The 26473-nt window shown below is 34.6% G+C and overlaps 4 protein-coding genes and 2 long non-coding RNA genes across 12 annotated transcripts in view; 4 read left to right on the top strand and 2 right to left on the bottom strand.

Moving 5' to 3' along the window:
* The window catches only part of LOC138132115 (sialin-like), an 84744-nt gene that overhangs the window by 11278 nt on the left and 46993 nt on the right, over positions 1-26473 (bottom strand). The gene's annotated exons all lie outside the window — the stretch shown is intronic.
* Positions 1025-12943, top strand: LOC138132113 (ATP-binding cassette sub-family C member 4-like). Of its 3 annotated transcripts, XM_069049498.1 has the most exons (9): positions 1025-5278; positions 6284-6395; positions 6454-6681; positions 6734-7164; positions 7214-7370; positions 7425-8645; positions 9241-9574; positions 9630-9780; positions 9832-12943. In XM_069049498.1, the coding sequence occupies exons 2-9, from the start codon at positions 6319-6321 to the stop codon at positions 10968-10970; spliced, it is 3738 nt and encodes a 1245-aa protein (XP_068905599.1). In that variant the 5' UTR covers positions 1025-5278; positions 6284-6318; the 3' UTR covers positions 10971-12943. The 3 variants fall into 3 exon arrangements, with proteins under 3 accessions (XP_068905599.1, XP_068905598.1, XP_068905600.1); XM_069049497.1 differs by having other exon boundaries at positions 1025-6395; XM_069049499.1 differs by lacking the exons at positions 9241-9574; positions 9832-12943 and having other exon boundaries at positions 1025-6395; positions 7425-8557; positions 9630-9757.
* On the top strand, positions 13106-14183 carry LOC138130407 (uncharacterized). Its single transcript, XM_069046850.1, has 3 exons — positions 13106-13405; positions 13484-13595; positions 13666-14183. Exons 1-3 carry the CDS (start codon positions 13106-13108, stop codon positions 14181-14183), a joined length of 930 nt encoding a protein of 309 aa, XP_068902951.1.
* On the top strand, positions 19199-20697 carry LOC138131460 (luciferin sulfotransferase-like). Its single transcript, XM_069048476.1, has 4 exons — positions 19199-19548; positions 19597-19765; positions 19814-19941; positions 20005-20697. Exons 1-4 carry the CDS (start codon positions 19256-19258, stop codon positions 20390-20392), a joined length of 978 nt encoding a protein of 325 aa, XP_068904577.1. The 5' UTR covers positions 19199-19255; the 3' UTR covers positions 20393-20697.
* Positions 21362-22140, top strand: LOC138130189 (uncharacterized). The gene is made up of 3 exons (XR_011159522.1): positions 21362-21740; positions 21790-21946; positions 22008-22140. It is a non-coding gene; the product is annotated as an uncharacterized lncRNA (long non-coding RNA).
* Positions 23594-25553, bottom strand: LOC138131245 (uncharacterized). The gene is made up of 3 exons (XR_011159740.1): positions 24832-25553; positions 24409-24776; positions 23594-24351 (listed from the first exon to the last, which is right to left on the bottom strand). It is a non-coding gene; the product is annotated as an uncharacterized lncRNA (long non-coding RNA).

A 26473-nucleotide genomic window follows, 5' to 3' on the forward strand; every position in this document is an offset into this window, starting at 1 on the left:
CTTATTTAAAAGCAGTTCCATTTTGATAATTAAATGTATCTATAAATTTGGTAGTCATGGGGTTTAGTTTGTTGTGATTTAGGAATCTTCTTTTATTGTTAGTGCTGTTATACCTAATTAACTTTTTCGATTCCAAAAGAGAGTTATCCGTTTATAGTGGAACCAGAAATATAGTGTTTTTATGGACTCTGGTTGATAATTTTTACAATTTTGGGGTCACTTTTATTACCAACTTGAAGAGAGTTATAAATCTTCTATGACAGATTAGTTAACAAAAATTAATATTTTTATGGACGAAGTTAAACACCTGTGTGTATTTTCTGAATAAAATTATTAATTCATAAATGCATAAACATTTCTACAAAATTTTTACTAATACATGAGGTCTGAACTTCAGTTCTTTCATATTCTTTTTCTGACAATTGAATTGATCATTGTTTCCTTAAACTTTTAGGATTTCTCTCTACAATAATGGAGCAGCACTTCTCTTCTTCTTTTTCCTTTTCCTTGTTGATAACGTCAAATATTAAAAATAAAAAATAAAAATAAATAATCGAATAATCGTACAAGTGTTAGAAGTTTTCAGGTCACGCAAGCGCCTCTAATATCACCTAACGACCACTACTAAGTAAGTAGCCGAGACCGACAGCTTTACATCTCCTCCGAAAGATGGTAGTGATTTGAAAAAACCTGATGTTTTAACCGGCAATCGAACCCGGGCGGTATGGGTGATAAGCTATCTTGAAACCTTGAGCATTGTCTCTTGAGTATCTTGCCCCTGAGCCATGACCACTACATATATTAAAAATGAGTTTACATTATATTCTAAAGTTGATACAACATGTTACTAATCGATCACAGAAAAGCGATTTTAGATAAAATGTTAGATGTTTATTTAGGGTTAATTCTTTTCATTTGAACCTTGTTGCGGAACAGAATTTAAGGGCTTCAGGTTTCAAATAATTTATAGGTTTAAACCTTGGTTTAAACAAACACCCTTCACATTGTTTTGGCATAATGGGTGGCCATGATTTATTTTTTTAATGTTGGACACACTGTCTGATTTCCGTCACTAAAGTGCCTAACAAGCGGACCTATCAAAATGAACATAACATGTTGCTGAACTTCCCGCGATGTCTGAGTATTCTTCTATTGCAAGTTAGTAAAACTGACAACAATATACTGGATATTGACGCTATTTATACCCTCAAACTTAGAAAAACATAACCTAATTCAACAGACTTTACTACCAAATTAAATGCAAAATTTCCATGGCCTCCCATTATGCCAAAACAACGTGAATGCATTTTAGTTTTTAAGTTATAGATGATTAGAAAGAACCAATAGAGAGCTGGCTAAATTAAGCTGTTTTTATATACAAAAAAAGTCTTCCTGGGCAACATTAAGAAAACATAATTTTTCTAGTCTCCTTTCAATTTGACTGATAAAAATTTGATATTCGCTTCCTTCGTGATATTTCAAATATATGGTGTAACCTTAGGGATTTTATGTTCAAATAACATATAAGATCATTACGTATACTAAGAAACAACTTATTTTTATTCTCTTTTATTTTTATTATTTTTTATTATTCTTTTACGAATAAGATTCATTCTTTATGATCATTTATGAGATTCTGGTAAATATATAGTTGTTCATGTTGCATCCCAAAATAAAGAATAATCCAAGGGCGTCATTGTATGAAAATAAAAAACAAGAGAAAAATGACAGTGATCTAAAAAGATACACATTGACAAAATGAGGTTGAGCCATCCGAGAATGTAAAAAAATGACCAAGATTTAAGTCAGCCGAGCAAGTGCCTCAACATAAGACACAATTTAGCTGATCACACGTGTTGAAAACCTGTCTTATTAGATCTTCTGGACAATTTGGCAGCAACGATAAATATAAGTTGGGTATTAGCAAAAGTGTGGTGGATGCTCGGTAGACAATCTGGATTGATGATTGGGAAGCAATGACAACTCCTTGCTTCATAAACATATCCTCCTTTTTACTTGGTAACAATATCTGTAATGACGACGTTTCACCTCATTGTCGATTTACTATCGGGTCAATGTTGGGTCCGATAATAATATCCTTTACTCTCCAAAAGAAAATCAATAACAGGACAATAATTAGTAAGCTTTAATACGAATATACCAAAGAATTAATTAACTTAATTTTATTGCTTTCAACTGTCATAAATTCTCATTTTTCTAAACTGCTCTAAAGCAAAAAAATAGCAGACCGTTGCCCTAGACAACACATTCAAAGTGACATTTCTTGAAAAATTTGTTAAAACTGTCAAAAGCAAATGCGAAATCATTTTTAATAGATTTGGAAGCTTTGGGGACGTCGTTTCAAACAATAAAATTTTGTATGCAACGAGGTTCTGTGTAAATTGGGCTTTTCTAATTGCCCGAGAGGCCAGATTGAAACACGAGCGTAGCGAGGATAACTATTACATACCGGGTGTACTCGTAGAATGGATTTTGGTACATAGGCACTCAAGTGTAAAAGTAAAAATCCTCGGATGTTGGCTTCCCTAATTATTTTAGAACAAACCCTTAAATACAAAAGTTGTAGAGTTTTAAAAATGGTTCCTAATTCTTGTTTGTTTTGTTTTTTAACATCTTTCGGAAGTACACAATAATGGAAAAAAGAATGAAAGGATTTGTCAAAATAGCAATAGCTGGGAAGTGTAACCGAGGTGACAACCAAAGATGACAATATATGATATTTGACATGTCAAACTTGGAATTTGTCGCTCCGGATAGAATACAGGAAATGTTGCTTGCATGTCTCTAAAGGACATGGCTACTGCTATTTTGTCGGTAGATTTTTAATATTTAATTTTGCTTGTCTAATAGAAAGGATTTAGGTACAATTTTTTTACTCTGCAACTTTTGTGTTTAAGGTTTTGTTGAAAAATAATTAGGGGAGCCAATATCAGAGGATTTTCACTATTGCACGTAAAGTGCCTATGTACCAAAATCCATTCTACACTTGTATGTAAAATGTATGTAAAAATTCTTTATTTAAGTATGACACATGAAAATATGTGACGCACATTCTATACTAAAAAAAAAAAAGAATTTGCAATAAAATGTAAATAATACTTGTTTATCAAGATTATCCAAAACATTTTACATGATAATAAAAATTTTACATGAATTTTAAAATGTTGACCTTGTAATGGTCCGAATAGGTTCGCTGAAGTGAGATTTTCTCCTTTTCCTTAATTTAAAGGAAACGTCCTAAAAACCATTTATAGGGAAAGCGGAATTTTTGTTAGTTGTAAATTTTATGTTTGTTCATATCCTTGTGTCGGCACAATAAATCCTTTTTCTAACACTAATATCTTATACTGTTTCCATGGTGCATTTGAGCTCACACCTTATGTTTCCCATAAAATACGCTTGTCTCTATAAGACACGTCGTCAATAGCAACGTATCTTATAGAGTCATAAAATACGCTCACACACATCATTCAAGTAACATTTTATTCATCATTTTTACAGTAATTATCACAAAAGTGAAAAGTACAATTACTGAATTGGAATTGCCATATTAGCTTCGTGCTCTTGTTCATAACATCTTCTTCTTTAACTTCTGCTGTTTCATCCAATGCAAGTGCCCGGCCATTGAAAATGGCAATCTTTACATTTTCTTCAAATGATTGTTGCCGTAGTGTGAATTAACTTTTAATGAAGTTCTACACGCTTACCCCATATCAAGAAAAGCCAAAATGACATCTTCCGTTACCTCCCTGATGCTTTTTTTTTATTGTTCCGGTCTTGAAACGAAACATACACCTTTTCGTATGCACTTTTAGACTTCATTGGTAACAAATTGCCCCTTTTTTCTTATTTCTTCTGGAACGTTTTGGCACATTTCAACGATGAAAATTGTTTTTTTCCAAATTTGTTGATATTATTACCATAGTACCCACGGCAACCTCCGCATTTTGTGTATTGTGACGCGCCTCGAATAATTTCTGAATTTATTAAAATTTCTGATAAGATGTTAGTGTTAGAAAAAATCTTGAAGACAACGCGTGTTTTATAGTTTAAAAATCTCGATCTATTAAATCCTCGCTCCCTGCGGTCGCTCTGATTTAAACTACGATCTCGATTTTTAAATCGTCTATAAAACCCTTGTTGTCTTAATAGCTATAAAAGTGGAAATGTAGTACTAAAATGAAATGTGTCTTTCAAATGGGACGAACCCACCAACAAAAATAATAATAATTAATAAATATTCATGGGAAAAACGTAGTAGTAAAACATTTGTTAGACATTTTGGGAATTCCAGTTAAAATCAAGGATTTGAATTAATGAATTTTAATTATGATAGCAAATTTCAGAATGAGGTTCTGAACTTCTGTATTTGATTTAAAATCACAAACAATTTCAATCATTAAATGAAAATGATAACTGCCATAGTTATTTGTACAACTACGAGTAGTTATGAAAGTCATATTTTTTTTACGAATTTGCAGATTGATTAACGAGGGCGTAGCCTAAGTGAAAAAAAGAGACTTTCATAACGTGTTGTAGAGTAAGGCCGGCCTGAGAAATGACATTTGGTGGGGGAAATCTGCGAGGACAAAATATTCCTGTGGCGTGGCAAAACAATCAAAACCGGTCACAGCAGAGAATAGCGGTCACAGTAACAATTAGTGATTTTTAATCCATTGAGCACCTCTATTTTACGAACGATGGACTCGTCCGACTGTTTTCCGTCTACGCACACCCCCACCAAGTGTCATATCTCAGGCCGACCATACTCTACACACTATTTTTTTGCATATCGATGTAAGTTGAGAAATTTGGTCTAAAAGGATTTATGAAAAAAAAAAATAGGTATGCTTTGACAATCATCTCCAAGGAGATGGAATAAAATGATGCAAAAAAGTATGTACTACTTTCACTACGATTTTGCGTGTAAAAAAAGTGCCACTTTCATTACGATGTGCAAAAAATAAGTTTAATGTATGTTTTTCTATTTCTGCATTTCCAAAACAGGCCGCGGTCCTACATAAAATCCAGTTATCTGTTATGTAAAATCGTGTTTAACAAACTCGTTAAAACGAAAAATTAATATTAATAGTTTAAACTTTTGTTTCTTAAATGAAGTCTGATTGCAACAGAAGCACATACAGTAAAACAGTAAATGTTAGGTGAAATACTTAGAAATAATATTTATGGTCAAAATATCAGTTACTAAAGAAGCTATCTGTCTAAACACTAAAAAACTCAAGAAAAGGAACTGTAGGTAAAGTAAATTCCCGATCTCTCAAATATGAATCTCACATCATTTATAAAAATTAAAAATGGGTCAGAATTTTATTAACTAGGTATTCAAATTGTATTTCAACTTTAAGAATCAGTCTTATTTTATATTTTCGATCATAAAATGTAAATCTATGAAATAAAATTTAGTTTTTGTATTAGTCAAGTTAATCACTTCACGTTTTTATGAGTATTATTATGACTAATATGTTCTTTAAACAGTCTTTCTACTGTTTTATTACCAAAAAATAAAAAACATACATACAGACTGATTCACATAACTTTCTCGTTGAAAAATCAAAAGCCAAATATCTTTTAATTCCTCTCATTCTCACTATATGTATTTGTCTTTTATGTACTTTTTCACAAGGCATGTAGTAAAGTAAGTCATTATGAAATATATTCTACGAGTAGTATCGTGCGATATATCGCATTGTGGTAGATACATAAATATAATTAAAATTAATTAATCAAAAAGAAACTATGCAATTCAAAATAACTTTGAGAGTGGAAAAAAGTTAATAAACAATTCGGGAGGTAACCAGTCTCGAGCTCTATTGTTAGCCCTCGCTATCGCTCGGGCGCAAACACGTCCTCGATAAGTAAATAACAGAATCAATAAAAAAAATTATACCTTACTATTTGAAAAAAAAAGGTGCCCATTACCAATTAAGGGGGTAGATGGTATAAAATTATATCTCAGGTTTGTAGTGTGTTTAGAGCCATTTCGTTTCCTGTATAATTTTTTTCATTTGGGTTATCAATAGCAAAGTTATAGCTTGGGCCTTTTTTTATAAGACAGTCTGAATATAGGAAAATCAACATAAAACATCATAAATTATTATCAAAGCTTTTGTCACCAGTAAGACTCTGACGTAAGTACAAACGACAAAATATTTCGAAAAAAGGTCAAACTGAACATTATTCAAACTGACTCACAAATATGTAAATGTGGATGTTATGTGATAAAACATTTTTTTTTAAATAGGCAGTGAGCATCTGTAGTTCACCGACAATCAAGCTATGGATAGTTATTTAAAACAAAAAAGATCAATCAATCCCAGGCAAACAGCTAACATATTTTCCAAAGTGACATTCTTGTACTAAGATATTTTCAGTGCAAATTTTTTTAAAACTTATTGTAAGTTAAAATTTTAGTTTCACTTTAAAACTATTTAAAAGTGGCGCCAAAGAAGAACTAAAAGAAGAAGACTTGTACGAAGTTCTCCCCGACCTAGACTCCCAAAAATTGGGAAAGCGCATTTTAAAAGAATGGAATGAACAAAAAAATGAAAACAAGTGTTCGGTATTTTCACTTCTGTGGAATTTATTTGGGAAATATTACATTTTACTTGGAACCACCAAACTAATATCAGTGATTCACACGTATGTTAGATCGTTAATTAATATGAATTTTTACAAAGTCATTTATTTGTAGTGTTGTTCGGCCCATCGTTATAGGAAAGTTGGTTTCCTATTTTATTCCAGGTCAAACCGAGCTGACTAAAATTGAAACATCTTTCTATGGAGTACTTGTTATAGTTCTCACATTTACCGATTCCGTTTATAGACACAACTACCTTTTGGCAACCGGAAAACTGGCAATAAAAATGCGTACAGCATTGACGTCCTTGTTGTATAGAGAAATTTTCAATCTGCATCCTTCCAAACTGAGAAAGACTCCAATTGGGAAAATCACTACTTTGATCACGAGGGATGTTATGACATTTGATTTTTTCCTTGAACTATTTAATGACACGTGGACAGGATTTCTCGCGACAATTATAATTTGTTATAACATGTACCAAAAAATTGGGTCTACTATGTTAGTCTTGCTTTTCTCATATACCTTGTATATACCTTGGCAAGGTACAGATTTACAAAAGTGTCTTTAACTAGCGATAACATATTCTTTTAGTTTATGTGGTGTGGAGGGTTATTTGTTTAAAGATCGAGACATCCAAAAAAACTGATAAAAGAATACGCAGCATCCAAAAGGTCTTGTCGACTATCAGAAGTACAAAAATGTATGTCTGGGACAAATACCTAAGTAGAGCTACCAATCATATTAGAAAGTACAAAGTATTCTAATTTCGTTAACAAATTTATTGATGGATTCTTTTTTGCAGGGATGAAATGCACACTTTGCACAAAATGTTCATGAAGTTGTTCCTGACAACGGTTTCAGCAACATTAGTTCAACACTTTACATTATATTTGGTAATAATGACCTATGTATGGTCTGGAAAAACAATCACAGCTGAACTTATGTACTTTGTCGTTGGTTGTTTTCAAAGTGTGACTTTTACCTTGGTGATTCTCATACCGTATGGAATGTTCCACACGTCAGAATTCATTGCGGCTGCCAAAAGAATTCAAATACTATTAAGAATAATTAGTAGCAAAAGGAATATGGAAGAATATAAATCTGAAGTGAAGGAACCACACATTTCTTTAGGAAATGTCACAGTCACAGTGGCTGATAAAGAAATTCTGAATGATGTTGACTTCGACCTTAAGAAAGGTTTAACAGTGTTAACTGGAAATACTGGTACTGGCAAAAGTGTTCTATTGATGACTTTGCTGAAACAATACGAAATAAGTGAGGGTGCTTTACACATTGAAGGTAAAATATCATATGCTTCACAAGATTCGTGGTTGTTTCCTTCGACAATCAAACAGAACATTCTCTTTGGGGAAAAATACAACGTACAACGTTACCAACAAGTGTTGCAAGTTTGTGCCCTATATCACGATTTCAATTCGTTTGAATTTGGTGATGGTACTGTTGTGGCAGATCGTGGTATTAACTTAAGCAAAGGACAAAGAACCAGGATCAGTTTAGCGAGAGCAATTTACAGAGAAAGTGATATTTATCTCCTAGATGATTGTTTGTCTAGTCTAGATCCATTGGTTGCCGATTTCATATTCAAAAATTGCATTAAGAAGTTTTTGGCTGATAAACTAGTTGTGCTAATAACACATAATGAAAACTTCATCTGTCAGGCTGATAATGTAATCAATATGAATCAGAATGTCTCTATAGTATCAATAAACGCATCATCCGAAGCAACTGAAAAAATAGAAAACGAAACACCTACTGAAAACGTTTTAAGAGACAACGACCAGAGGGAAGGAGAGGATACAGATGTGGACAGCAAATTAATAAGTGAAGGAGAGAACAGATTAAATGTGTACAGAGAAGATAAAAAATCAGGAGCTGTGTCTTGGCGTGTTTATCAACAATATATTAAATTGGGAGGTAGCAGTTTTGCTTTCGTTTTTATCTTTTGCATATCTATACTAGCTCAGTTTTCCACAAGTTATAAAGACAAAGTTGTAAGTAAATGGTGAGTCCTTAAATTATTTTCAGTGTGATTAAGCATCAAACTAATATCGGGTGTTCATCAATAAATATCAATAAATAAACCAGTAAATTTATTTGAAGAGTCGTTGTGAATGCACCACTCGTCCGTCTGCAGGATAAAAACACAAAAAACGCAAAAAATGAGGTTAGATTTAAATAGCTGATCCGTGATCTGTTCTGCGTTCACAATCGACACTTCAACGCTAATTTTGAGGATAAATCTAAATGAACACCCGATACAATATGCTTCACAGAAAAAGAGATAAGCGGTGACTGTGGAAAACTGCTGTGTAAGTAACAAATTGTCATCACTTGTCAATTTGATAATTACTTAATTTTATTTAAGAAAATTATTTCCTCTCCAAAACATAAGAAACATATTTTAAATATTTAAAGATAGAATCATATTTTCAAAATGAGAACGAAAAAAATAGTGATATTTACGTCTTCTGTCATAGTTTCAGAAAAGCCATATCCTCAGAAGTTTTGTTTTTCATAATCGCTTTAATCTCTTTTTTTTCGATCATATTGTACTTATTTAAATAAATCGGTTTAGTGGTGACATTCTTCAATTCTAGGGTGAATTTACAGAGTGAAATTTCCAATTATGTCAATGGTACTCACGACAATTCTGAATTTGCTGAATTACATGAAAGAAATACTCGTTTCATATATTTTTACTCCGCTGTAATCATAGCAATTGCAATAACAACTCTAGGTAGAGCTTTTGCTCTTTTTTTGTTTTTGCGAAAGGTCTCTGTCAACTTGCATAAACAGATGTTTAGACAAGTCATCAATGCTACGATGAAATTTTTTGACAACAATCCTCTAGGAAATATTTTAAATAGATTTTCCAAAGATTTGGAAACCATCGACGAACGCATACCCTTTGTATTACACCATATTATAGCAGTAAATTCAAAATACGATAAAAAAAAATTCCGTTAAGTACTAAATTTTGTTACAGATTCTTTTTGAAACACTTGGAATTTTATACTTGACTACATCTGTTAATACGATATTTTTGGTCCCAACGGTATTATTTTTCCTTGTTTTCATAATCTTAAGACGTTACTATTTGAAAGCTGGCACAGCTTTGAAGCGAATGGACGCTTCGAGTAAGATCTTGCAACATCTGCAACTGGTTCCTTTAATATATATTTTTTTAGCAAAGGGACCCATAATTGCATATTTTGACTCCGCATTAGAAGGTTTAACAACAATCAAGGCCTTCCAAGCTGAAAATTTGTTGATTGATAAATTTGATGAACATCAAAATCTCTACACTTCCGCTTCCTATTCTTACCTTTGCTGTATGAGAGCATTTGTATTTATGGGAGAAAATATGACGGCAATTTTCATTGGTTTTGTCATTTTACAATTTTTAATTTTTGATGAAGGAATTCTTCCTGGTGATGTGGGGCTGGCTCTGTCACAAGCTTTCATGATGAGCGTACCTCTGCAATTTGCGATATACAAATGGGCCGAACTTGAAACCCACGTAACATCAGTGGAACGAGTTTTTGAGTATACAAACATCAAGCAAGAATCCAAATCTGGTTTGGTGTTAAGTAATTGGCTCACTCTTGGAGAAATTAAATACGAAAATGTATCTTTATCTCTCAACAACAAGAAATCGTACTTATTGAAAAATATATCTCTGTTGATAAAACCAGGGGAAAAAGTTGGAATCGTGGGACGAACAGGGGCCGGTAAATCTTCATTGATTTCAGTCCTTTTTCGACTGTACGAGTTTGAAGGAAAAATTTCAATAGATGGAATAGATATCAAAACGCTATCTCTAGATACTCTCAGATCCAACATTTCAGTAATTCCACAAGACCCCGTTTTATTTGAAGGAACATTTCGTGAAAACATTGATCCTGAAAAATTATGTAAAGACGATGAAATATGGAACGTCGTTAAAGTACTAGATTTAAAAGAAATAATTTCTAACCTGGATTTGGAAATTACAGATTCGGATTTCACATTTGGTCAAAAACAATTAATTTGTTTGGGTCGGATTTTATTAAATCCGAAGAAAGTTGTGATTTTTGACGAAATTTCAGAACATGTGGATCCTAAAACTGAAAATTTGATTTGTGAATTAATTGATAATTATTTAACGTCATCTACGGTAGTTAAAATAGCACATCGGATGAAATTTATTCTGTCGTGTGATAAAATATTCGTTTTGGATGACGGTGAAGTAGTGGAACATGACCATCCGCAGACATTGTTGGGAAATGTGGATGGGCTATTCTCCAAATTGGTTAAGGTTTCTGATGTTAATTTAGAACACGAATAGCAGAGTGTGTATTTAGTGTAATTTCCAATTAAATATTTTTTTTGCTGCTTCAATATCCTACCTAATCCACTGTTGTGTTGTGAGCTTTTGTGAAAATACATTTTTGAAAAATAATTAACGAAAAAAAAAAATATTTGTCTTATCACAACATATTCTAAATAGAAATTAGGAAAGTAAGTAAATAATTTCATAACGTCCAAAGGAATATACCTACAGGGTATTTCGCGAGTGATAATGACTCCGACGGAATTGAAAATACAATCCACAATACATTTGCAAAGTTAACGTGAATATGTATATATTTTGTTTTTTGATTTAAAAAACGTAAAACAGTTTACTGTGCAGTTTCGTACATTTTGATATAAATGTTATTCACTTGGCTAAACGAAATTGTGAAAAAACAAAAATTTTTGGGTAAATATTAGCATTGCATAAAGGCGCAACGGCAGAGGCATTTTTTTACATTCACCTTAAATCAGGATCATGTCTGTTTTCTCATCGTTCGAATACATTTTGATCGTCGTATTTTAATTTACAATACTATCTTTAAAATAGGTACGACGTTAACTTTGGAAATGTATTGTAGGTTGCATTTTCAGTTCCGCCTGGCTTATTATCACTCGTGAAACCGACCGAAACCGAATTTCAGCCTCTGTTACAGTTTCGGCCGAAACCGAAACTTTTGAATTCAATTACTTTTTGGACATAGAACTTTATAATTAGCTACAACTGTCTGTCTTCAATCCAAAAATAAACAAAAAGATCCTCATGCTTACAATTTTTATTATAAATCAAACAAAAAAATAACTTATGTCAGTCTTAATTAAACATTTATAAGTATTATTTAATAATAATCATATATATCAACAACGAGCGAGACACGATGAAAAACAGTTTCGACTGGAACCGAAACTTCACCGAAATTGAAGAGGTTTATTAGTGTAAAATTGGATAAACAGTTGTAGTATACTCGCGGGCTAAATGAATGTTTAACTCGCGATGTTAACGCGCTTACGGCTTCGCCGCTCGCGCTGTTAAACGCATCGCTCGTTAAACATTCATTTAGCCCGCTTGTATAATAAATAACTACTCGTATTATAGGCTCTGCTACTCTGCTAATAAAAATTTTGTAAGGCCTTAAAATATGACAAATTATTTCAAAATTCAGAGCGGCTACCCAATAATTTAAACAAACAATAAATATAACTAAAACTATAATATAATTGTAAAGTTTTCAGTTTTATAGTAATTCTTTTCTGATTTGAATAAAATAATGAAATTTATTTTGGCGTATTCCGTATTCCGGAGTTTGTCGCGAACCAATCAGGTGCAACTACGTACCCTCGACTTTTGGTTTTTGTTTGTTTCTAAGGAGAATGAAAATAACAAGAAAAAGTTTTAGTTTTTAGTTAGGGTAGCTCGGTGGCCGCATGGCTGTCAAAGACAGTGCTCCGAGTTCGCGGTCCCGACGCTAGTGGGTTCGAATCTCACCGAAGGGGGAGGATTTTTTCGAAGGAAGGAACCTCCGCCGGGCCATGGATGTGTATGTATGTCTATCAGGGGCTGACGGTAGGGTGGTGGAAGGAAGAGCGACACTCTTCTGACACCACCGCGAGGTCAGCAGGATTCGAATCCCAAGCCGGATGGGCCTCCCATGGATGTTGTGTTGTGTGCGTTTCGTGTAGTCCAGAAAAGGAGAGGAGAGGAGAGGAGAGGGTGGGCGTGGGTGGCCGGGGAAAGTACCCCGGAGCCCCGCCGCACCACCAAAGGAAAAAAGGGAAAAAATTTGTCGACCGCAAGGTACCTGATAGGCCAATATGGTGAAAGGGGAAGGCTATATTAAAAAAAAAAAAGTTTTAGTTTTTTAGACCGGTCATGTGAAAGTGTACTCGTTTTGTCGATCCTCGTAACGGTTTTAATTTTCTTTCCTTAAACTCCGAAGTTTGTGTTCAATACATTGTTTCTCCCTTCAGTATTAACTGATTAGATTTACGCTGTTGTGTGCGGCGCACGACTTACCGTGAGTTGGGCGCCGCGTACTTCTCTAAGAAACCGTAGCTTAAGATCGACAGCTTGCCCGGCCGACATCGCCCTCAACGCCGACAATCACGACACCTCCGAAAACGACGGCAGAAATGCTCCGTTCACCGAAGGTAGCACCATCAACGACGCAGACGAATCTTACATCACTCTTGCCGGAGAAGTGCGGGCAGCTCAGCAAAGAGAGCCGCACACGCTCCAAACTAGACCACGACCCACCGGTCGTGGACTGGCACTACGGTTTTAAAGAAAATTACAACGTTGTTAACGGAGAACTGCGCTTCGGTTCCATAGCCAAGCTCTACGTCCTTGACGTCGTTCAACAGCGAGTCATCTTTGAACATCATGGCGTTCCACTGGCGGGTCACCCCGGGGCGGAAGAAACACATCGAAGCGTACGAGAAAGTTACCACTGGCCCACAAGTCAACGGGATATTAGGTCTTATGTAAAAAGCTGCCTGTTGTGTGCCCAGTACAAGAGACGCCCAAATCAACCAAATGCCCCGCTTCGACCAAGGCAGCCCCAACGAGTATTCGAAACCATCGCCTGCGACATCATGGGACCCTATCCAGAAACACTGCGAGGTAATCGCTTTATTTTCGTCGTGACGGACATATTCACCAGATGGATAGAAGACCCTGGTGAGCCTGCTAGAGGACGACGTCTTTGTCCGCTTTGGGTACCCTCAAACAATCATTACCGACAACGGCAAACAGTTCAACTGTCGGCGATGGGTCCGCGCTTGTCAGCGTTGGCGCGTCCGTAGGTGGACCACTGCCACCTATGCACCTAGACAAAACCCCACCGAACGTCGAAATCAGGAAGTGAAGAAAGCGCTCCGACTCCATCTTCATGACCAACCGGACCACGAGTGGGACTGCTCCATCCCCAATGTCTTATTCGCCATCCGAAGACGAAGCAACGCCGCCACAGGTGCCTCGCCTAGCAAAATACTTTATGGACAGAATCTTCCCTACTCTGGTTCATGGGACGCGCCTGCGACTATAGCCCCTCTTGTGTCGAAACAACAAATCCGAGCCGATGCCCGTTCTCACCAAGCTCGATACGTGGAGGAGCGCCGACCGGTCCCCGCTGTGAAACAACCGCCACAATATCAATCGGGAAGCATGGTGCTGATCCAATCCAGAAGCCAGTCGGGAGTACCGTTTTAGTGGACGGGGCCCCACCGGGTTCTTCGCCGCCTGGGCGAAGCTGATATGTACTTGGTGAACCTCGGAAACCGAGTTGTCAAATGTCATGTTGACAGGCTTCGATCGGCGCCTCCGTGTCGCTTGTAAATAGTAAATTAGGTTAGGTTTGGTGATTTTTATTTATTGGTTGTCATTTTGTTTGTTTCTTTTCTTTTTGTTAAGGGTCGGGAAACCGAGCGGGACGCTGCGTCGTCCCATATCCGTTAAGTTGTTGACGACCGGGCGTTGGGCACTTCGATCGTCAAGCGGGAAAGTTAAGGATAGTTAAGTTAAGGGCGGTGATGTCGCATGTACAGTTTACCATTTTCAGTTTATTTAGGTATTTAATAAAAAAAAAAATAAATCAAAACCTGCACGAGGAAAGAGCGTGACAACCCTGGCTAGCACCTTCGCTGAGGAGGGTAAAACAAATGAAGGGCTAGCCAGACTACCCCGTATCCTGGAGTTTTAGTTTTTTAGACCGGTCATGTGAAAGTATACTCGTTTCGTCGATCCTCCTAACAGTTTTAATTTTCTTTCCTTAAACTCCAAAGTTTGTGTTCAATACATCGTTTCCCCCCTTCCCAAAAAAAAAACGCGGTGGTAACAGAAACAACAAAATATCTCATTTATACAGGGTGTCCCAAAAATGGCGTACTAATGGTGCACTGCGGTGTAGAAGAGACTACCGTAAACGTCAGAAAAATGTTTAAAAAATTCTATTGGACTTATTTGCTGATTTGGCGGTCCTTGAAAGTGGCACTTAACAGGAAAATTATTTTGAAATATATGTATTTTAACAGTGTTTGTTGTTGTAAATAGTTTATTTACATTAAGGTAAACAAAGTTAACAAGGTAGAGCGTGAGACTCTTGAGGGAGCTCGGATGATGAAGTGAATAATAATGAATGTAATGAATGATTGTCCATGCGCGCATCCCTTTTATAGCTTGACTGGGGATCGTCCGGCACGCTCCGACGGCGCGCAGCTGGTATAGATGGTAGGGGCCCAGCGATGTGATTCTCGCTGGCGACGGTAGTCATGACAGCTACTGCTCGTCAAATCTTAGATGGCCGCTAAGGATGCGCAAAAGAGGGAGTGCGATGCAAGATGTGGAACCGAGATGCGACAAGGTGAAGCGGTAAAGTGGGGTATAATTCTGAAAAGTACACTCAGATACAGAAATCGACTTGTTCTAACTCCGCGTTGTCGACGAGATTTTAATCCTGTAGCTGTAATCTACTGACGTATTGCGAGTCTTCAACGTATTTGTGATCTGCAATTTTTATTACCTAAATAATAATAAATAGGTACCTTTCCCACTAAATTTTCGACGGCATTGTAATTTTTACATTTCTCCTTTTTAGAAAATGACACCCATAAAGTTGCTCTTATTGTTAACACACGTTGTACATTTTGATAATTACGTCTCCTTAAATTTCAAAATCATAAAGCACTGTAAATTTTATTGAAGTACCTGTCCTATTTTGTCGGTGGACGAGTCGATTGGACCGTTCGCTTAAATTATAATTACAAACAGATGTTCGTTATTCGCAGCGCTTCAGCCACTTTTACATAATGCCGAAAATAATTTCCCAGAATTCGAATACGGTAAGATGAGGCACAATGAATTATTCATTATTTTAATAAACTGTTATGTATTACGAAATCAAAGACATTATTCCATATACCTAATTCATAATGTGATATTAATCGTTTAAATTTAAAATATTAATAACATAATTACATAACATTTTTGTTTTATATTAAATACAAAAATGTCCGATAATATTGCGGAATCTGGAAAAGTGCCCGAATGCTTGCAGCGTTTCCACGTTGAATGGCAAGGGAAACCCTCTCGAAAAGGAATTTCTTTGATTTTGAATCGCCTGATTCCGCGATAAATATGTTTCACTGTGCTTTTAAAAGCCATGGTCCCATGGTTTGGAGTGTACCAGTGTTTCCACTGCTGCGACGTTCGAACAAGTAACGTCCCCACTCCTACCGTTACCATTGCGCATCCGAATCTCAGCGGCCATCTAACATTTGACGAGCTGTACCTCTAATCGTACATATTATCACAAAGTACAGGATTACTCACTACCAATAGCTAATCCTGCACAATAGTGAATTTAGAAGCTTTGGAAATCGAAAAAAATATTTTAAATCCACTACGCTAACATTGCAAGGTAATGATGTACGAGTACATCTTTGTTTACATTGTATTACCGTTAATAATAAAAATAATAATAATTTATTTTTGTGCATTTAAACATCCTGGATACGGTAGTAAGTAGTTAGTACGCCATTTTTGGGACACCCTGTATTTTAGCCTATTTATAACAGTTTATTTATAAATAAACTTTTCAAAACTAGTGATTGATTAGCTTACCAATTGCAATAAATGTGGAAAGCTTCATTTTTCTGGCGATAATCAAAACCAGGACATGCGCGCGCGGTTACATGTGCAAAGCAACATCTCTGAATCAACTCTAACTAAACCACAGCAGGCATAATAAACTCTTTCTAGGAAAAGTTGACCTGTTTATTTTCAACCAACTTTTACTGATGCTTTTAGTACACTCTCCCTGACAATCGACTTTCCCTGTAACATAATACAAAACTACTATTCAGTAACTATATCGGGTGTGTCAAAAAGGTCGGATAAACTTTTTAGCACATATTAGGTACTATTCATAGATACCGAAAAAAATAATAAAAAAATTGGTACTATCTTTTTTAATATTATATGGCCTCTTTAACAGTTACAGAAAAAAGACTTGAAACTAAAAATTCCTTTGTTAGTTCACTTAAGTATGGTATCAGTTGTATGGTTTACATTGCCATAAAAGTATTTTAATTTTTGTGTTTTATCTAAAAGAATAGTTTGGTTTTAACAAGTTGAAGTTAGTGGATAAAAGTGCTTTAAATGTGCAGTAGCATATGACAACATTCTAATATTTCTAATATTTTATAATAATAATAATAATAATAATTTTAATATAATAATATATAATATAATATAATATAATATAATATATAATAATTTTAATATAATAATATATAATTTTAATATAATATTTTTTTTTATTAATATTTCTAATATTTCCTTTTAATTGTTGTAAAAATATCTATATCTGGTTTCCAAGGAAACATTTGTACTTGATGCTAATTTCGACTAGAGATATTTTCACATTTGATGGCGGAAACAAAAGACTCAGAAATATCACAAATTTGTATTGTCAGTGTCAAATTTCTCAAAGACGTTCGTGATGTCGACAGAAATTCAGCAAATTGGCAATAAGAAAGTTATTCATCGTCGAACTAGAGAAATAATTTGTAATACGTTTAATTATATGAGAATAACTTTTCCTTTTGAAGCACTGACAAGAATTGTTTTCCTTAGAATTTGTTTTTTCAATCTATTTAGCGAAAATTTAAATTTACCATTCCTTTTTACGGCGTTTATGAGAAATTTGACACTGACAATACATTTTTGTGACATTTCTCAGTCTTTTGTTTCCGCCACCAAATATGAAAATACCTATCGCTATTGAGATAACATAGCGCAATGTGGCCGCTTTGGTCATTACTTTTTAAAGAGTTACTGGCTACACGATGTCTGCACAAAAAAAATTCCTACAAATTAGTGATCTCTGAAATACTCCCCAGCTATGCTTAAAAGTTTATCCGACCTTTTTGACACACCCGATATACCATCTTTTACCATATAAATAAATAAATAAAAACCAAATCCCAGTAAAATGACGGAACACCGACTAAGGTCACTAAATCAACACACTACGTGTTAAGGTAGCGCCATTACATTCCTGGCGTGAGTTTATTGTGGAACAAAGATAATAAATGCAAATGTCGTAAGTGCGACGAGGAAGACATCAGTTTCAGGGAATTTAGTTTGGCAAAATGACAACAGTCTTTAGTGACACTATACATTTTCAAACGTGACTCTGTTTTGTTTATCCCCAGATTGAGTTTATTGTGCGACAAGGATAGATATATAAAATCACTAATGGCGCTACCTTAACACGTAGTGTGTTGATTTAGTGACCTTAACACCGACGCCTATGAAGCATTTGATGCCCAACGACCCTCGCGACGAAATTTCACGAAGTACTGGCGGTCATTTTAAAAGGCGTCATAAAAGGTCACCGCACAGGACTCGCGACGTGCCCCTGCCTTTACATTGCCGGCATAGGCAGTACTCCCTCCATACCCCTCTACGAATTTAAGTCAAAATTGACTATTTTTCGACGAGGACTTTAGCCAGTGCAAAGTTATAGGGTTTCGGAGACTCCCATATTGCGCGCTGCAAATAAATAAAGCATTCGTTAATTTGACAAATAAAATTGAAAAATTACATTTCAGAGTTGTTAAAATACATATACAGGCTGTTTGATGAAAAACGCCTCAACCCATAACTTTTTTATTTATTACCCGATTTCAATGAGCAAAAAAATCAAAGATATGGTTTTTCAAGCGCTACTAGACAGCCATAAAATGTATTTTTTTGGCGTTATGTTCAATAGCTAACGATAGTCAACTTTTTTTTTTTAATGGACACATGTAGTTTCTTAGGCTTGGTCTGGTAAGGTTTTTTTTTTCTGAATCTAATGATGTATTGAAAGTTATCAATTATCATTTGGTTCATAGCTAACTGAAATAAAAATAAAACTTTTTTTTTGGTTCAGCTTATTATAAAATTTTTAAGAGTGCTGTGGAAAACAATCGGATTACAAAAAAGTTATGGGTTGAGGCGTTTTTTATCAAACAGCCTGTATACATAAATATAGTTTGATATTTAAATTAATTTTAACTTGAATAAATTTATACATTTGGAAAAAGTCAGGGTAGGCGGCGCCTATCTTGCCGCCACTGCGTAAATACTTGTATATGTATATTCATTTATTTCATTGCGCCAAGCTGATAAATAACTATATTTTCTTATCGCGTTATGGACAAAGTAAATAAATATTTATACCTAAAAAATATTCAGCTTTCAGTAGATAATACATTAAAGTGTGTGTCCACGTAAGAATGAGTGGTGTAACTGTTCCATCCGAAGCTGAACTCGATCAGCTTTTACGAAAGACTTTCACGTGTAATTTCAGGCGTGATTATGTTAATGTAAATGATTTTCTCTTGACAGAGCGTTACTTGGAGTTAAAAAAAGAAATTGATGCATTTGAAATTTATGATTCGGACGTATGGATATGTGGTTTCCCTAAAACTGGAACCACCTGGATGTCTGAAATTGCTTGGTTAATTTCTCACGATTTGGATTATGCGGTAGCGAAAGTAGAGTGTTATAAAAGAGTCAGGATGTTGGAGTAAGGTTTTCTTAATATAATCCTTCTTTTTCTTAAGAGGTTTTTCAGATTCTCCATGTTGTTTGAAAAAAATTCTGGTACGGTTTTTGCAAATGAACCTTACACCTTAGATTCAATCGGTTATTGTCGAAGTTTAAACGACCCAAGGACAATCAAATCGCATTTGCCTTTTTCACTTTTGCCGCAACAAATTCGAAACGCCACAAAGAAACCTAAAGTAAGATATTTTTGGATGAGATTCTGTGATTTTCTGGTTCTTTTTTAGATTATTTATATAACAAGAAACCCAATGGATACTTGTATTTCCTATTACCACCAATGTACGAACTACGAAGAATACACAGGAACGTTTGACGAGTTTTGCAAGTTATTTCTTTTCAATAAAAGTAATTTAATTTAGAACTGTTAAGTGAACATTAAACATTTATTTTTGTAGTTAATTCGTAATTAACTTCGTAGACCATTCCACAAACATGTTATGTCATTCTGGGATGTAAAACATGAACCAAATATTTTGTTTCTGACATACGAAGAGATGAAAAAAGGCTTGCCTGGAGTTTTGCAAAAGGTGGCAAACCTTTTGGGAAAAACCTTATCAAATGAAGATAGTCTTAAACTGCAACAACATGTTTCATTTGAGTCTATGAAAAAGAATCCAGCTGTTAACAAAGAAAGCATTATGCAAGATGTGAAAAATGCCGGAGGCAAATTAATTTCACCATTTATAAGAGTCGGAAAAGTGGGAGGATACAAATCTGTAATATCCCCTGATCTCACTTCTCAATTCGATTATTGGATGCGAAAACGATTCGAAGGAACTGGATTGAATATTTTTGAGGATTGAATTAATTGAAGTTTTTGGCCCTCGAGTAGTAGTAAATAATACTTAAAATAAAAATAAATAAATTATGTTTGGGTGAAGATGCCAAGAGAATTAAATATAAAGAACTTTTCTCCCGCTTTTGTTTTCTACCATTTTCTGTGGAAACTTTAGGCCCTTGGGGAGCAGATGCAAAAAAATTTATTACATTGTTAGGGAAGAAAATAAGCAGCATGTCAAATGACAATAAATCGACATTATATCTTACCCAAAGAATAAGTTTGGCAATTCAACGGGGTAATGCTGCATCAGTTCTCGGGACAATTCCCCAATCACCCGATTTGGAAGAAATTTTTATATTTTAAAATAAAAATATATTATGTATATGTTCTAAAATAAACTAAATTTAATGTGTCAAAAAAAAAAATTATGTGAATAAAAAATTAAGTGTAAGTCAGTGATGAATAATTATCTTCCTTGTAGATGTTGAACCAAATATCTTTGTAGACTTTATTAGCAACATTAAACTAATTATAATTTAATAATAAAGGGTGGAGGTAACGGCCCTTTCAGGTATAAACGTAGAATTTCTAGGATTATACACTTATACTTGCCAAACGATCGCCCAATAGCCCAGTCCACAAATTAACAGAAAACCTATGTTGAAAACCTATGGGAGATAAGTTTCCTTTGCCCAGATATGAAGGTTGTGATAACTGGCACAACCTTACCGGCAAAATAGCGACTCATCAGAAAACAGTATCCGTGACAAGAAGTGTGGATCAGCATCGTTTTGGTTTATTAACTATAGACAAAATTCTCGCCTAATTGAATAATCCTCTGGCAGAAGATGTTCTACTCGTGTGTAATGGTACGGATGCCTCCTATTATCAGCTAGAACTCTCTGCACCGAACTCTTGGATAAACCCATTTCACGAGAAACTGTTCGAATACTCCGGGTGCCGGCTTCCTCAAAGACATTCAATACGGCTTCCTCGTGTTCGACAGTCCTTACATTTCTTGGAGCACCCCCAACTTCTCTTCGAACTGGCTGCGTCTGACCCGTCTGACTCCGAGCGATTAATTTCAGGATTGTTTAATGATCCGGATGACTTTGTCTTTGAGGAAATTGTTCACGGTACGGTAGAAATTTTCAATCTGCATCCTTCCAAACTGAGAAACACTCCAATTGGGAAAATCACTACTTTGATCACGAGGGATGTTATGACATTTGATTTTTTCCTTGAACTATTTAATGAAACGTGGACAGGATTTCTCGCGACAATTATAATTTGTTATAACATGTACCAAAAAATTGGGTCTGCTATGTTAGTCTTGCTTTTCACATATACCCTGTATATACCTTGGCAAGGTACAGATTTACAAAAGTGTCTTTAACTAGCGATAACATATTCTTTTAGTTTATGTGGTGTGGAAGGTTGTTTGTTTAAAGATCGAAACATCCAAAAAAACTGATAAAAGAATACGCAGCACCCAAAAGGTCTTGTCGACTATGAAAACTACAAAAATGTATGTCTGGGACAAATACCGAAGTAGAGCTACCAATCATACTAGAAAGTACAATATAGACGCATTTCTAATTTCTTTAACAAACTTATTGATGGATTCTTTTTTGCAGGGATGAAATGCGCACTTTGCACAAAATGTTCATGAAGTTGTTCCTTACAACGGTTTCAGCAACATTAGTTCAACACTTTACATTATATTTGGTAATAATGACCTATATATGGTCGGGATCAACAATCACAGCTAAACTTATGTACTTTGTCGTTGGTTGTTTTCAAGGTGTAACTTTTACCTTGGTGATTCTTATACCGTATGGAATGTTCCACACGTCAGAATTCATTGCGGCTGCCAAAAGAATTCAAATACTATTAAGAATAATTAGTAGCAAAAGGAATATGGAAGAATATAAATCTGAAGTGAAGGAACCACACATTTCTTTAGGAAATGTCACAGTCACAGTGGCTGATAAAGAAATTCTGAGTGATGTTGACTTCGACCTTAAAAAAGGTTTAACAGTGTTAACTAGAAATACTGGTACTGACTTTGTTAAAACAATACGAAATAAGTGAAGGTGGTTTACTCATTGAAGGTAAAATATCATATGCTTCACAAGATTCGTGGTTGTTTCCTTCGACAATCAAACAGAACATTCTCTTTGGGGAAAGATACAACGTACAACGTTACCAGCAAGTGTTGCAAGTTTGTGCCCTATATCACGATTTCAATTCGTTTGAATTTGGTGATGGTACTGTTGTGGCAGATCGTGGTATTAACTTAAGCAAAGGACAAAGAACCAGGATCAGTTTAGCGAGAGCAATTTACAGAGAAAGTGATATTTATCTCCTAGATGATTGTTTGTCTAGTCTAGATCCATTGGTTGCCGATTTCGTATTCAAAAATTGCATTAAGAAGTTTTTGGCTGATAAACTAGTTGTGCTAATAACACATAATGTGTTATCTGTCATCTGTCAGGCTGATAATGTAATCAATATGAATCAGAATGTCTCCAGAGTATCAATAAATGCTTCATCCGAAGCAACTGAAAAAATAGAAAACGAAACACCTACTGAAAACGTTTTAAGAGAGAATGACCAGAGGGAAGGAGAGGATACAGATGTGGACAGCAAATTAGTAAGTGAAGGAGAGAACAGATTAAATGTGTACAGAGAAGATAAAAAATCAGGAGCTGTATCTTGGCGTGTTTATCAACAATATATTAAACGGGGCTTTTAAAATGTTTTGTTGAAATTATTTTAAAAATTAAAACTCTTAAATTTCTAAATTAGGGAACCTATTTGGATCGTTACAATACCTCCACTGCAATCTGAAAGTTATAACAAAAAAAGTAAATTAAAATACCTTTTCCGAAGTAATCTGTGTCATTAATCGTAAGATATAGAAATGGTCAATTGTTGTTGTTTCGTTGCTATCATAAATTGTGTATAAATGTCTATTTATCATTGTTCAAAATGTAGATGAACCTAAGCAACCATTAAAGCTATAGTGTTTTAAAGGCCCTTTATCTACGATCATGTAAAAAGTAGGCACTTTTTGCACTAAAAATCGTTGCCAAAGTTGACGTTTAGTGAATTGACGGAATCGTGCCATAAAACTTTTAGTCCACGATTATGTCAAACAAGAAAATAGTGTTATAAAATTTTTAGTGCACGATTATGTCAAAAAAGAAGAAATCTGTAATAACGATTTTTATATTTATTTAATATCACTGACCTCTAGAGATCAGTGATTTAATATACAGAGTGTTGGTATTAACAAAACATAGATACATATTTACTATTAAAAGAATTAATTCTTCCCTATATGTACTATCGGTGGACATAAAAACCTGGGACAAACGTCACAATTGTATAAAGTCAAAAATCAGAAATATACATTGGGTAAATTTGGCTTTTTACAAACAAGGTTATAAAAATTATGACATATTGTCAGAAACACCAAGTTAAAGTTCAGTTCTTTAACGTTCTTTTCATTGACAATGATTTTATATAATAACACAATTGATCTAGCATCTCTTACGTTCAAAGAGTTAATTTTAAATACTGACAATTTTTATTTTGAGTGACAATTCAAAAGTCTGATATACAATGAGCAAATTTTGGGTGTCCCAGGTTTTAATGTCCACCGATAGTACATCCACTTTACAGTTGGTGCAATTTTTAACAATAATCTTCGGTAAAGAGTTTGGTACTTGAGGCTGTGAGGATTTGGCAGTGCTTGGCAGTTGAGAAGATGTACCCATTTCATTTTCCGCACGAGTAGTAGAAGAAGTACTAGGCTGATTTTCTCCTATCCCCAAAATTCTATTGGAAATGGAAATCTTATTTGCTAAGGATTCCTCCACATACGACTCTGCCACGGTCGTACTCTTCCATCCTCCATGCCTCTTTAGAGATAATATGTCTCCTCCAGCATCGATAAGGATGGTGGCAGAGGATCTAATGATAATAGTAAATAATATATGAGTGTATAATATACGAGTTTATAATAATTACCTTCTAAAAGTGTGACCACTATACTCATGTGGATTTGTCAAGCCAAGATATTTAGCAATGTCACTAGGTATTTTTCCAAAGGTATTAATCCCGACTGGTTGGGTGGAACATTTTCCATTTCGATAAAAAACAAATAATCGCTCATGTTTTGTATGTGAAGGTCTAAGGGAGACATATCTTCTATAAATTTCAACCATATTTTTGATGTCATGATCTCTTCCATCAATGACAAAAGTTCGGGGTTTATTGGTTTTCGTGTCAGGTATTTTCACTACTAAGATAGAACCAGTGTCTTCTATATCTTTAGTGCTCATCTTGAGAAACTCTTCCCTTCTACACGCGCCTGCAATTCCAAAAATAGACACGACCTGCAGTTTTAGAATATTATAATTAATTGAAAATAATTACAATGAAGTTATTTACCTTCATCATCAAGTATGTTTCGTCTGGTGCTTCATTAATAAATTTGTAAATTTGGTCCTTGCTGAATACTTTAAACTTCTTACATTGATAGCCTGCCGATTGCCGTTTCATAAACGCAGTTAATTTAAAAAAATGTTTAAGGTCGATGTTTTTTTTTATCAGCAGCGAAGACTTTACCATAGAGTATTCCGACCAAAGACTTGATGGTTTTACATGTTTAGCCCTGTCAGCAAAATAAGCTAGACACACATTTTCCGTTACATTCATTTCGACCTTGTTCCTTCTTGAACACCAGTTCGTACTGTTGGCGAGACTTTTGGGGTAGTAAATTTAAAGTAGCTTTACGTGCAGCTTCAAATACTTCCGGGGGAATATTTTCTTCATTGTTTTCACACATTTTTTCAAAAATTTGTTTCCACTTTACAAATGGCGTCTTAAATTCGTACACTTTGTTTACAAACTGGGTGCTAAACAACGCAGGTAGCACGTGGCGATCAACGCACGCTGATGTAGTTGTCACATTGTCACAATTTAAAAAATCACAAATAAAATAATTACTAAAAGTAAAAGGTTATGATCGTAGATAAAATGTTGTAAGACATACGTGTAAAAAGTTCCTTTGTTGCACTCACATTCTTTAAAATACTCCCTCGTACCTCGGTCGTATTTTAAACCCGTTCGTGCAATAAAGGATAACTTTTTACACTTATATCTTAAATAACTATTTTAGCACGCATTTGAGTGTCAAAAACAGTGATTATGATTCAGGTGTAATAAAAAACAATTTATTCTATTATTTATTATGTGAAATTTTTGCATTGTAAATCAAAAATGTTATGTAATTATGTTATCAATTAATTAAAATATGTAGTTGTAATTTAAAATTGGAATGTATATTACATTAAAGTCCATTCATTTTATATTGAACTCTTCAAGGTCAAATACACTCCCCACAACAATTATCGTATAACATATATACCTATATACAGGCTGGTCCCGATATAACCTGCCAAAAAAAAATCTTTATTAGAAGGATCTAACAAGTCCAAAAAAACTCCTTTTCATTAGATCCAAAATAATGGGGATAAATTAACCCCTATCCACACCCATTCGACGCTGCTGACCACAAAAATACGTACCTACTCAGGAATTAATTGTTGGTGTTTGTAAGGATGACAGTATCTAAGCAACATAGGTGCCTGAATCGTTTGTGACAAATCTCAAATCTGACAAACTATGTAAATCAAATAAATGACATTTATTGAAAACGCTGTACACTGTGTGCGTTAATTCACCAGCTTATTTAGGTACAAAAGCTGATTTTGTAGACTGAGATGAATGAGTAATAAATAAAGTGGTGTTCCTCAATGTGTAAATAAATGTAGAAGTAGTGTGTGCAAAATTGTGGAAGAACCGTGTAATAAAAGTGTCGTCTTAATTGTGATTAAATAGCCAAAATAATGTATGGAATAAATTTATTTACACTTTACATTTTCCTACTTTCAACTCTAACTGAGAATATCTACTAACTAATGAAAGGTAAACTAGACTAGAAAAATTATTTTATAATAAATGTTCTGTGTGCCTTCCGTTGGCATTTAAGCACATTTGAGTACGAAGGGTACCAATTTTCATAAACAGA

The sequence above is a fragment of the Tenebrio molitor genome, chromosome 5 (assembly GCF_963966145.1).
Source record: "Tenebrio molitor chromosome 5, icTenMoli1.1, whole genome shotgun sequence".
Taxonomy (NCBI): domain Eukaryota; kingdom Metazoa; phylum Arthropoda; class Insecta; order Coleoptera; family Tenebrionidae; genus Tenebrio; species Tenebrio molitor.

Bases quoted from the DNA above. Each gene is read 5' to 3' on its own strand.
- LOC138130407 (XM_069046850.1), top strand. From the start codon at position 13,106: ATGCTCCGTTCACCGAAGGTAGCACCATCAACGACGCAGACGAATCTT. The intron at 13,406-13,483 runs GTACGAGAAAGT...TTGTGTGCCCAG, and splicing joins CGGAAGAAACACATCGAAGC to TACAAGAGACGCCCAAATCA. The intron at 13,596-13,665 runs GTAATCGCTTTA...TGAGCCTGCTAG, and splicing joins CTATCCAGAAACACTGCGAG to AGGACGACGTCTTTGTCCGC.
- LOC138131460 (XM_069048476.1), top strand. From the start codon at position 19,256: ATGAGTGGTGTAACTGTTCCATCCGAAGCTGAACTCGATCAGCTTTTA. The intron at 19,549-19,596 runs GTAAGGTTTTCT...GAGGTTTTTCAG, and splicing joins AAAAGAGTCAGGATGTTGGA to ATTCTCCATGTTGTTTGAAA. The intron at 19,942-20,004 runs AATTTAGAACTG...TAATTAACTTCG, and splicing joins CTTTTCAATAAAAGTAATTT to TAGACCATTCCACAAACATG.
- LOC138132113 (XM_069049497.1), top strand. From the start codon at position 6,319: ATGGATAGTTATTTAAAACAAAAAAGATCAATCAATCCCAGGCAAACA. The intron at 6,682-6,733 runs GTATGTTAGATC...ATTTATTTGTAG, and splicing joins CTAATATCAGTGATTCACAC to TGTTGTTCGGCCCATCGTTA. The intron at 7,371-7,424 runs GTACAAAGTATT...TCTTTTTTGCAG, and splicing joins GCTACCAATCATATTAGAAA to GGATGAAATGCACACTTTGC.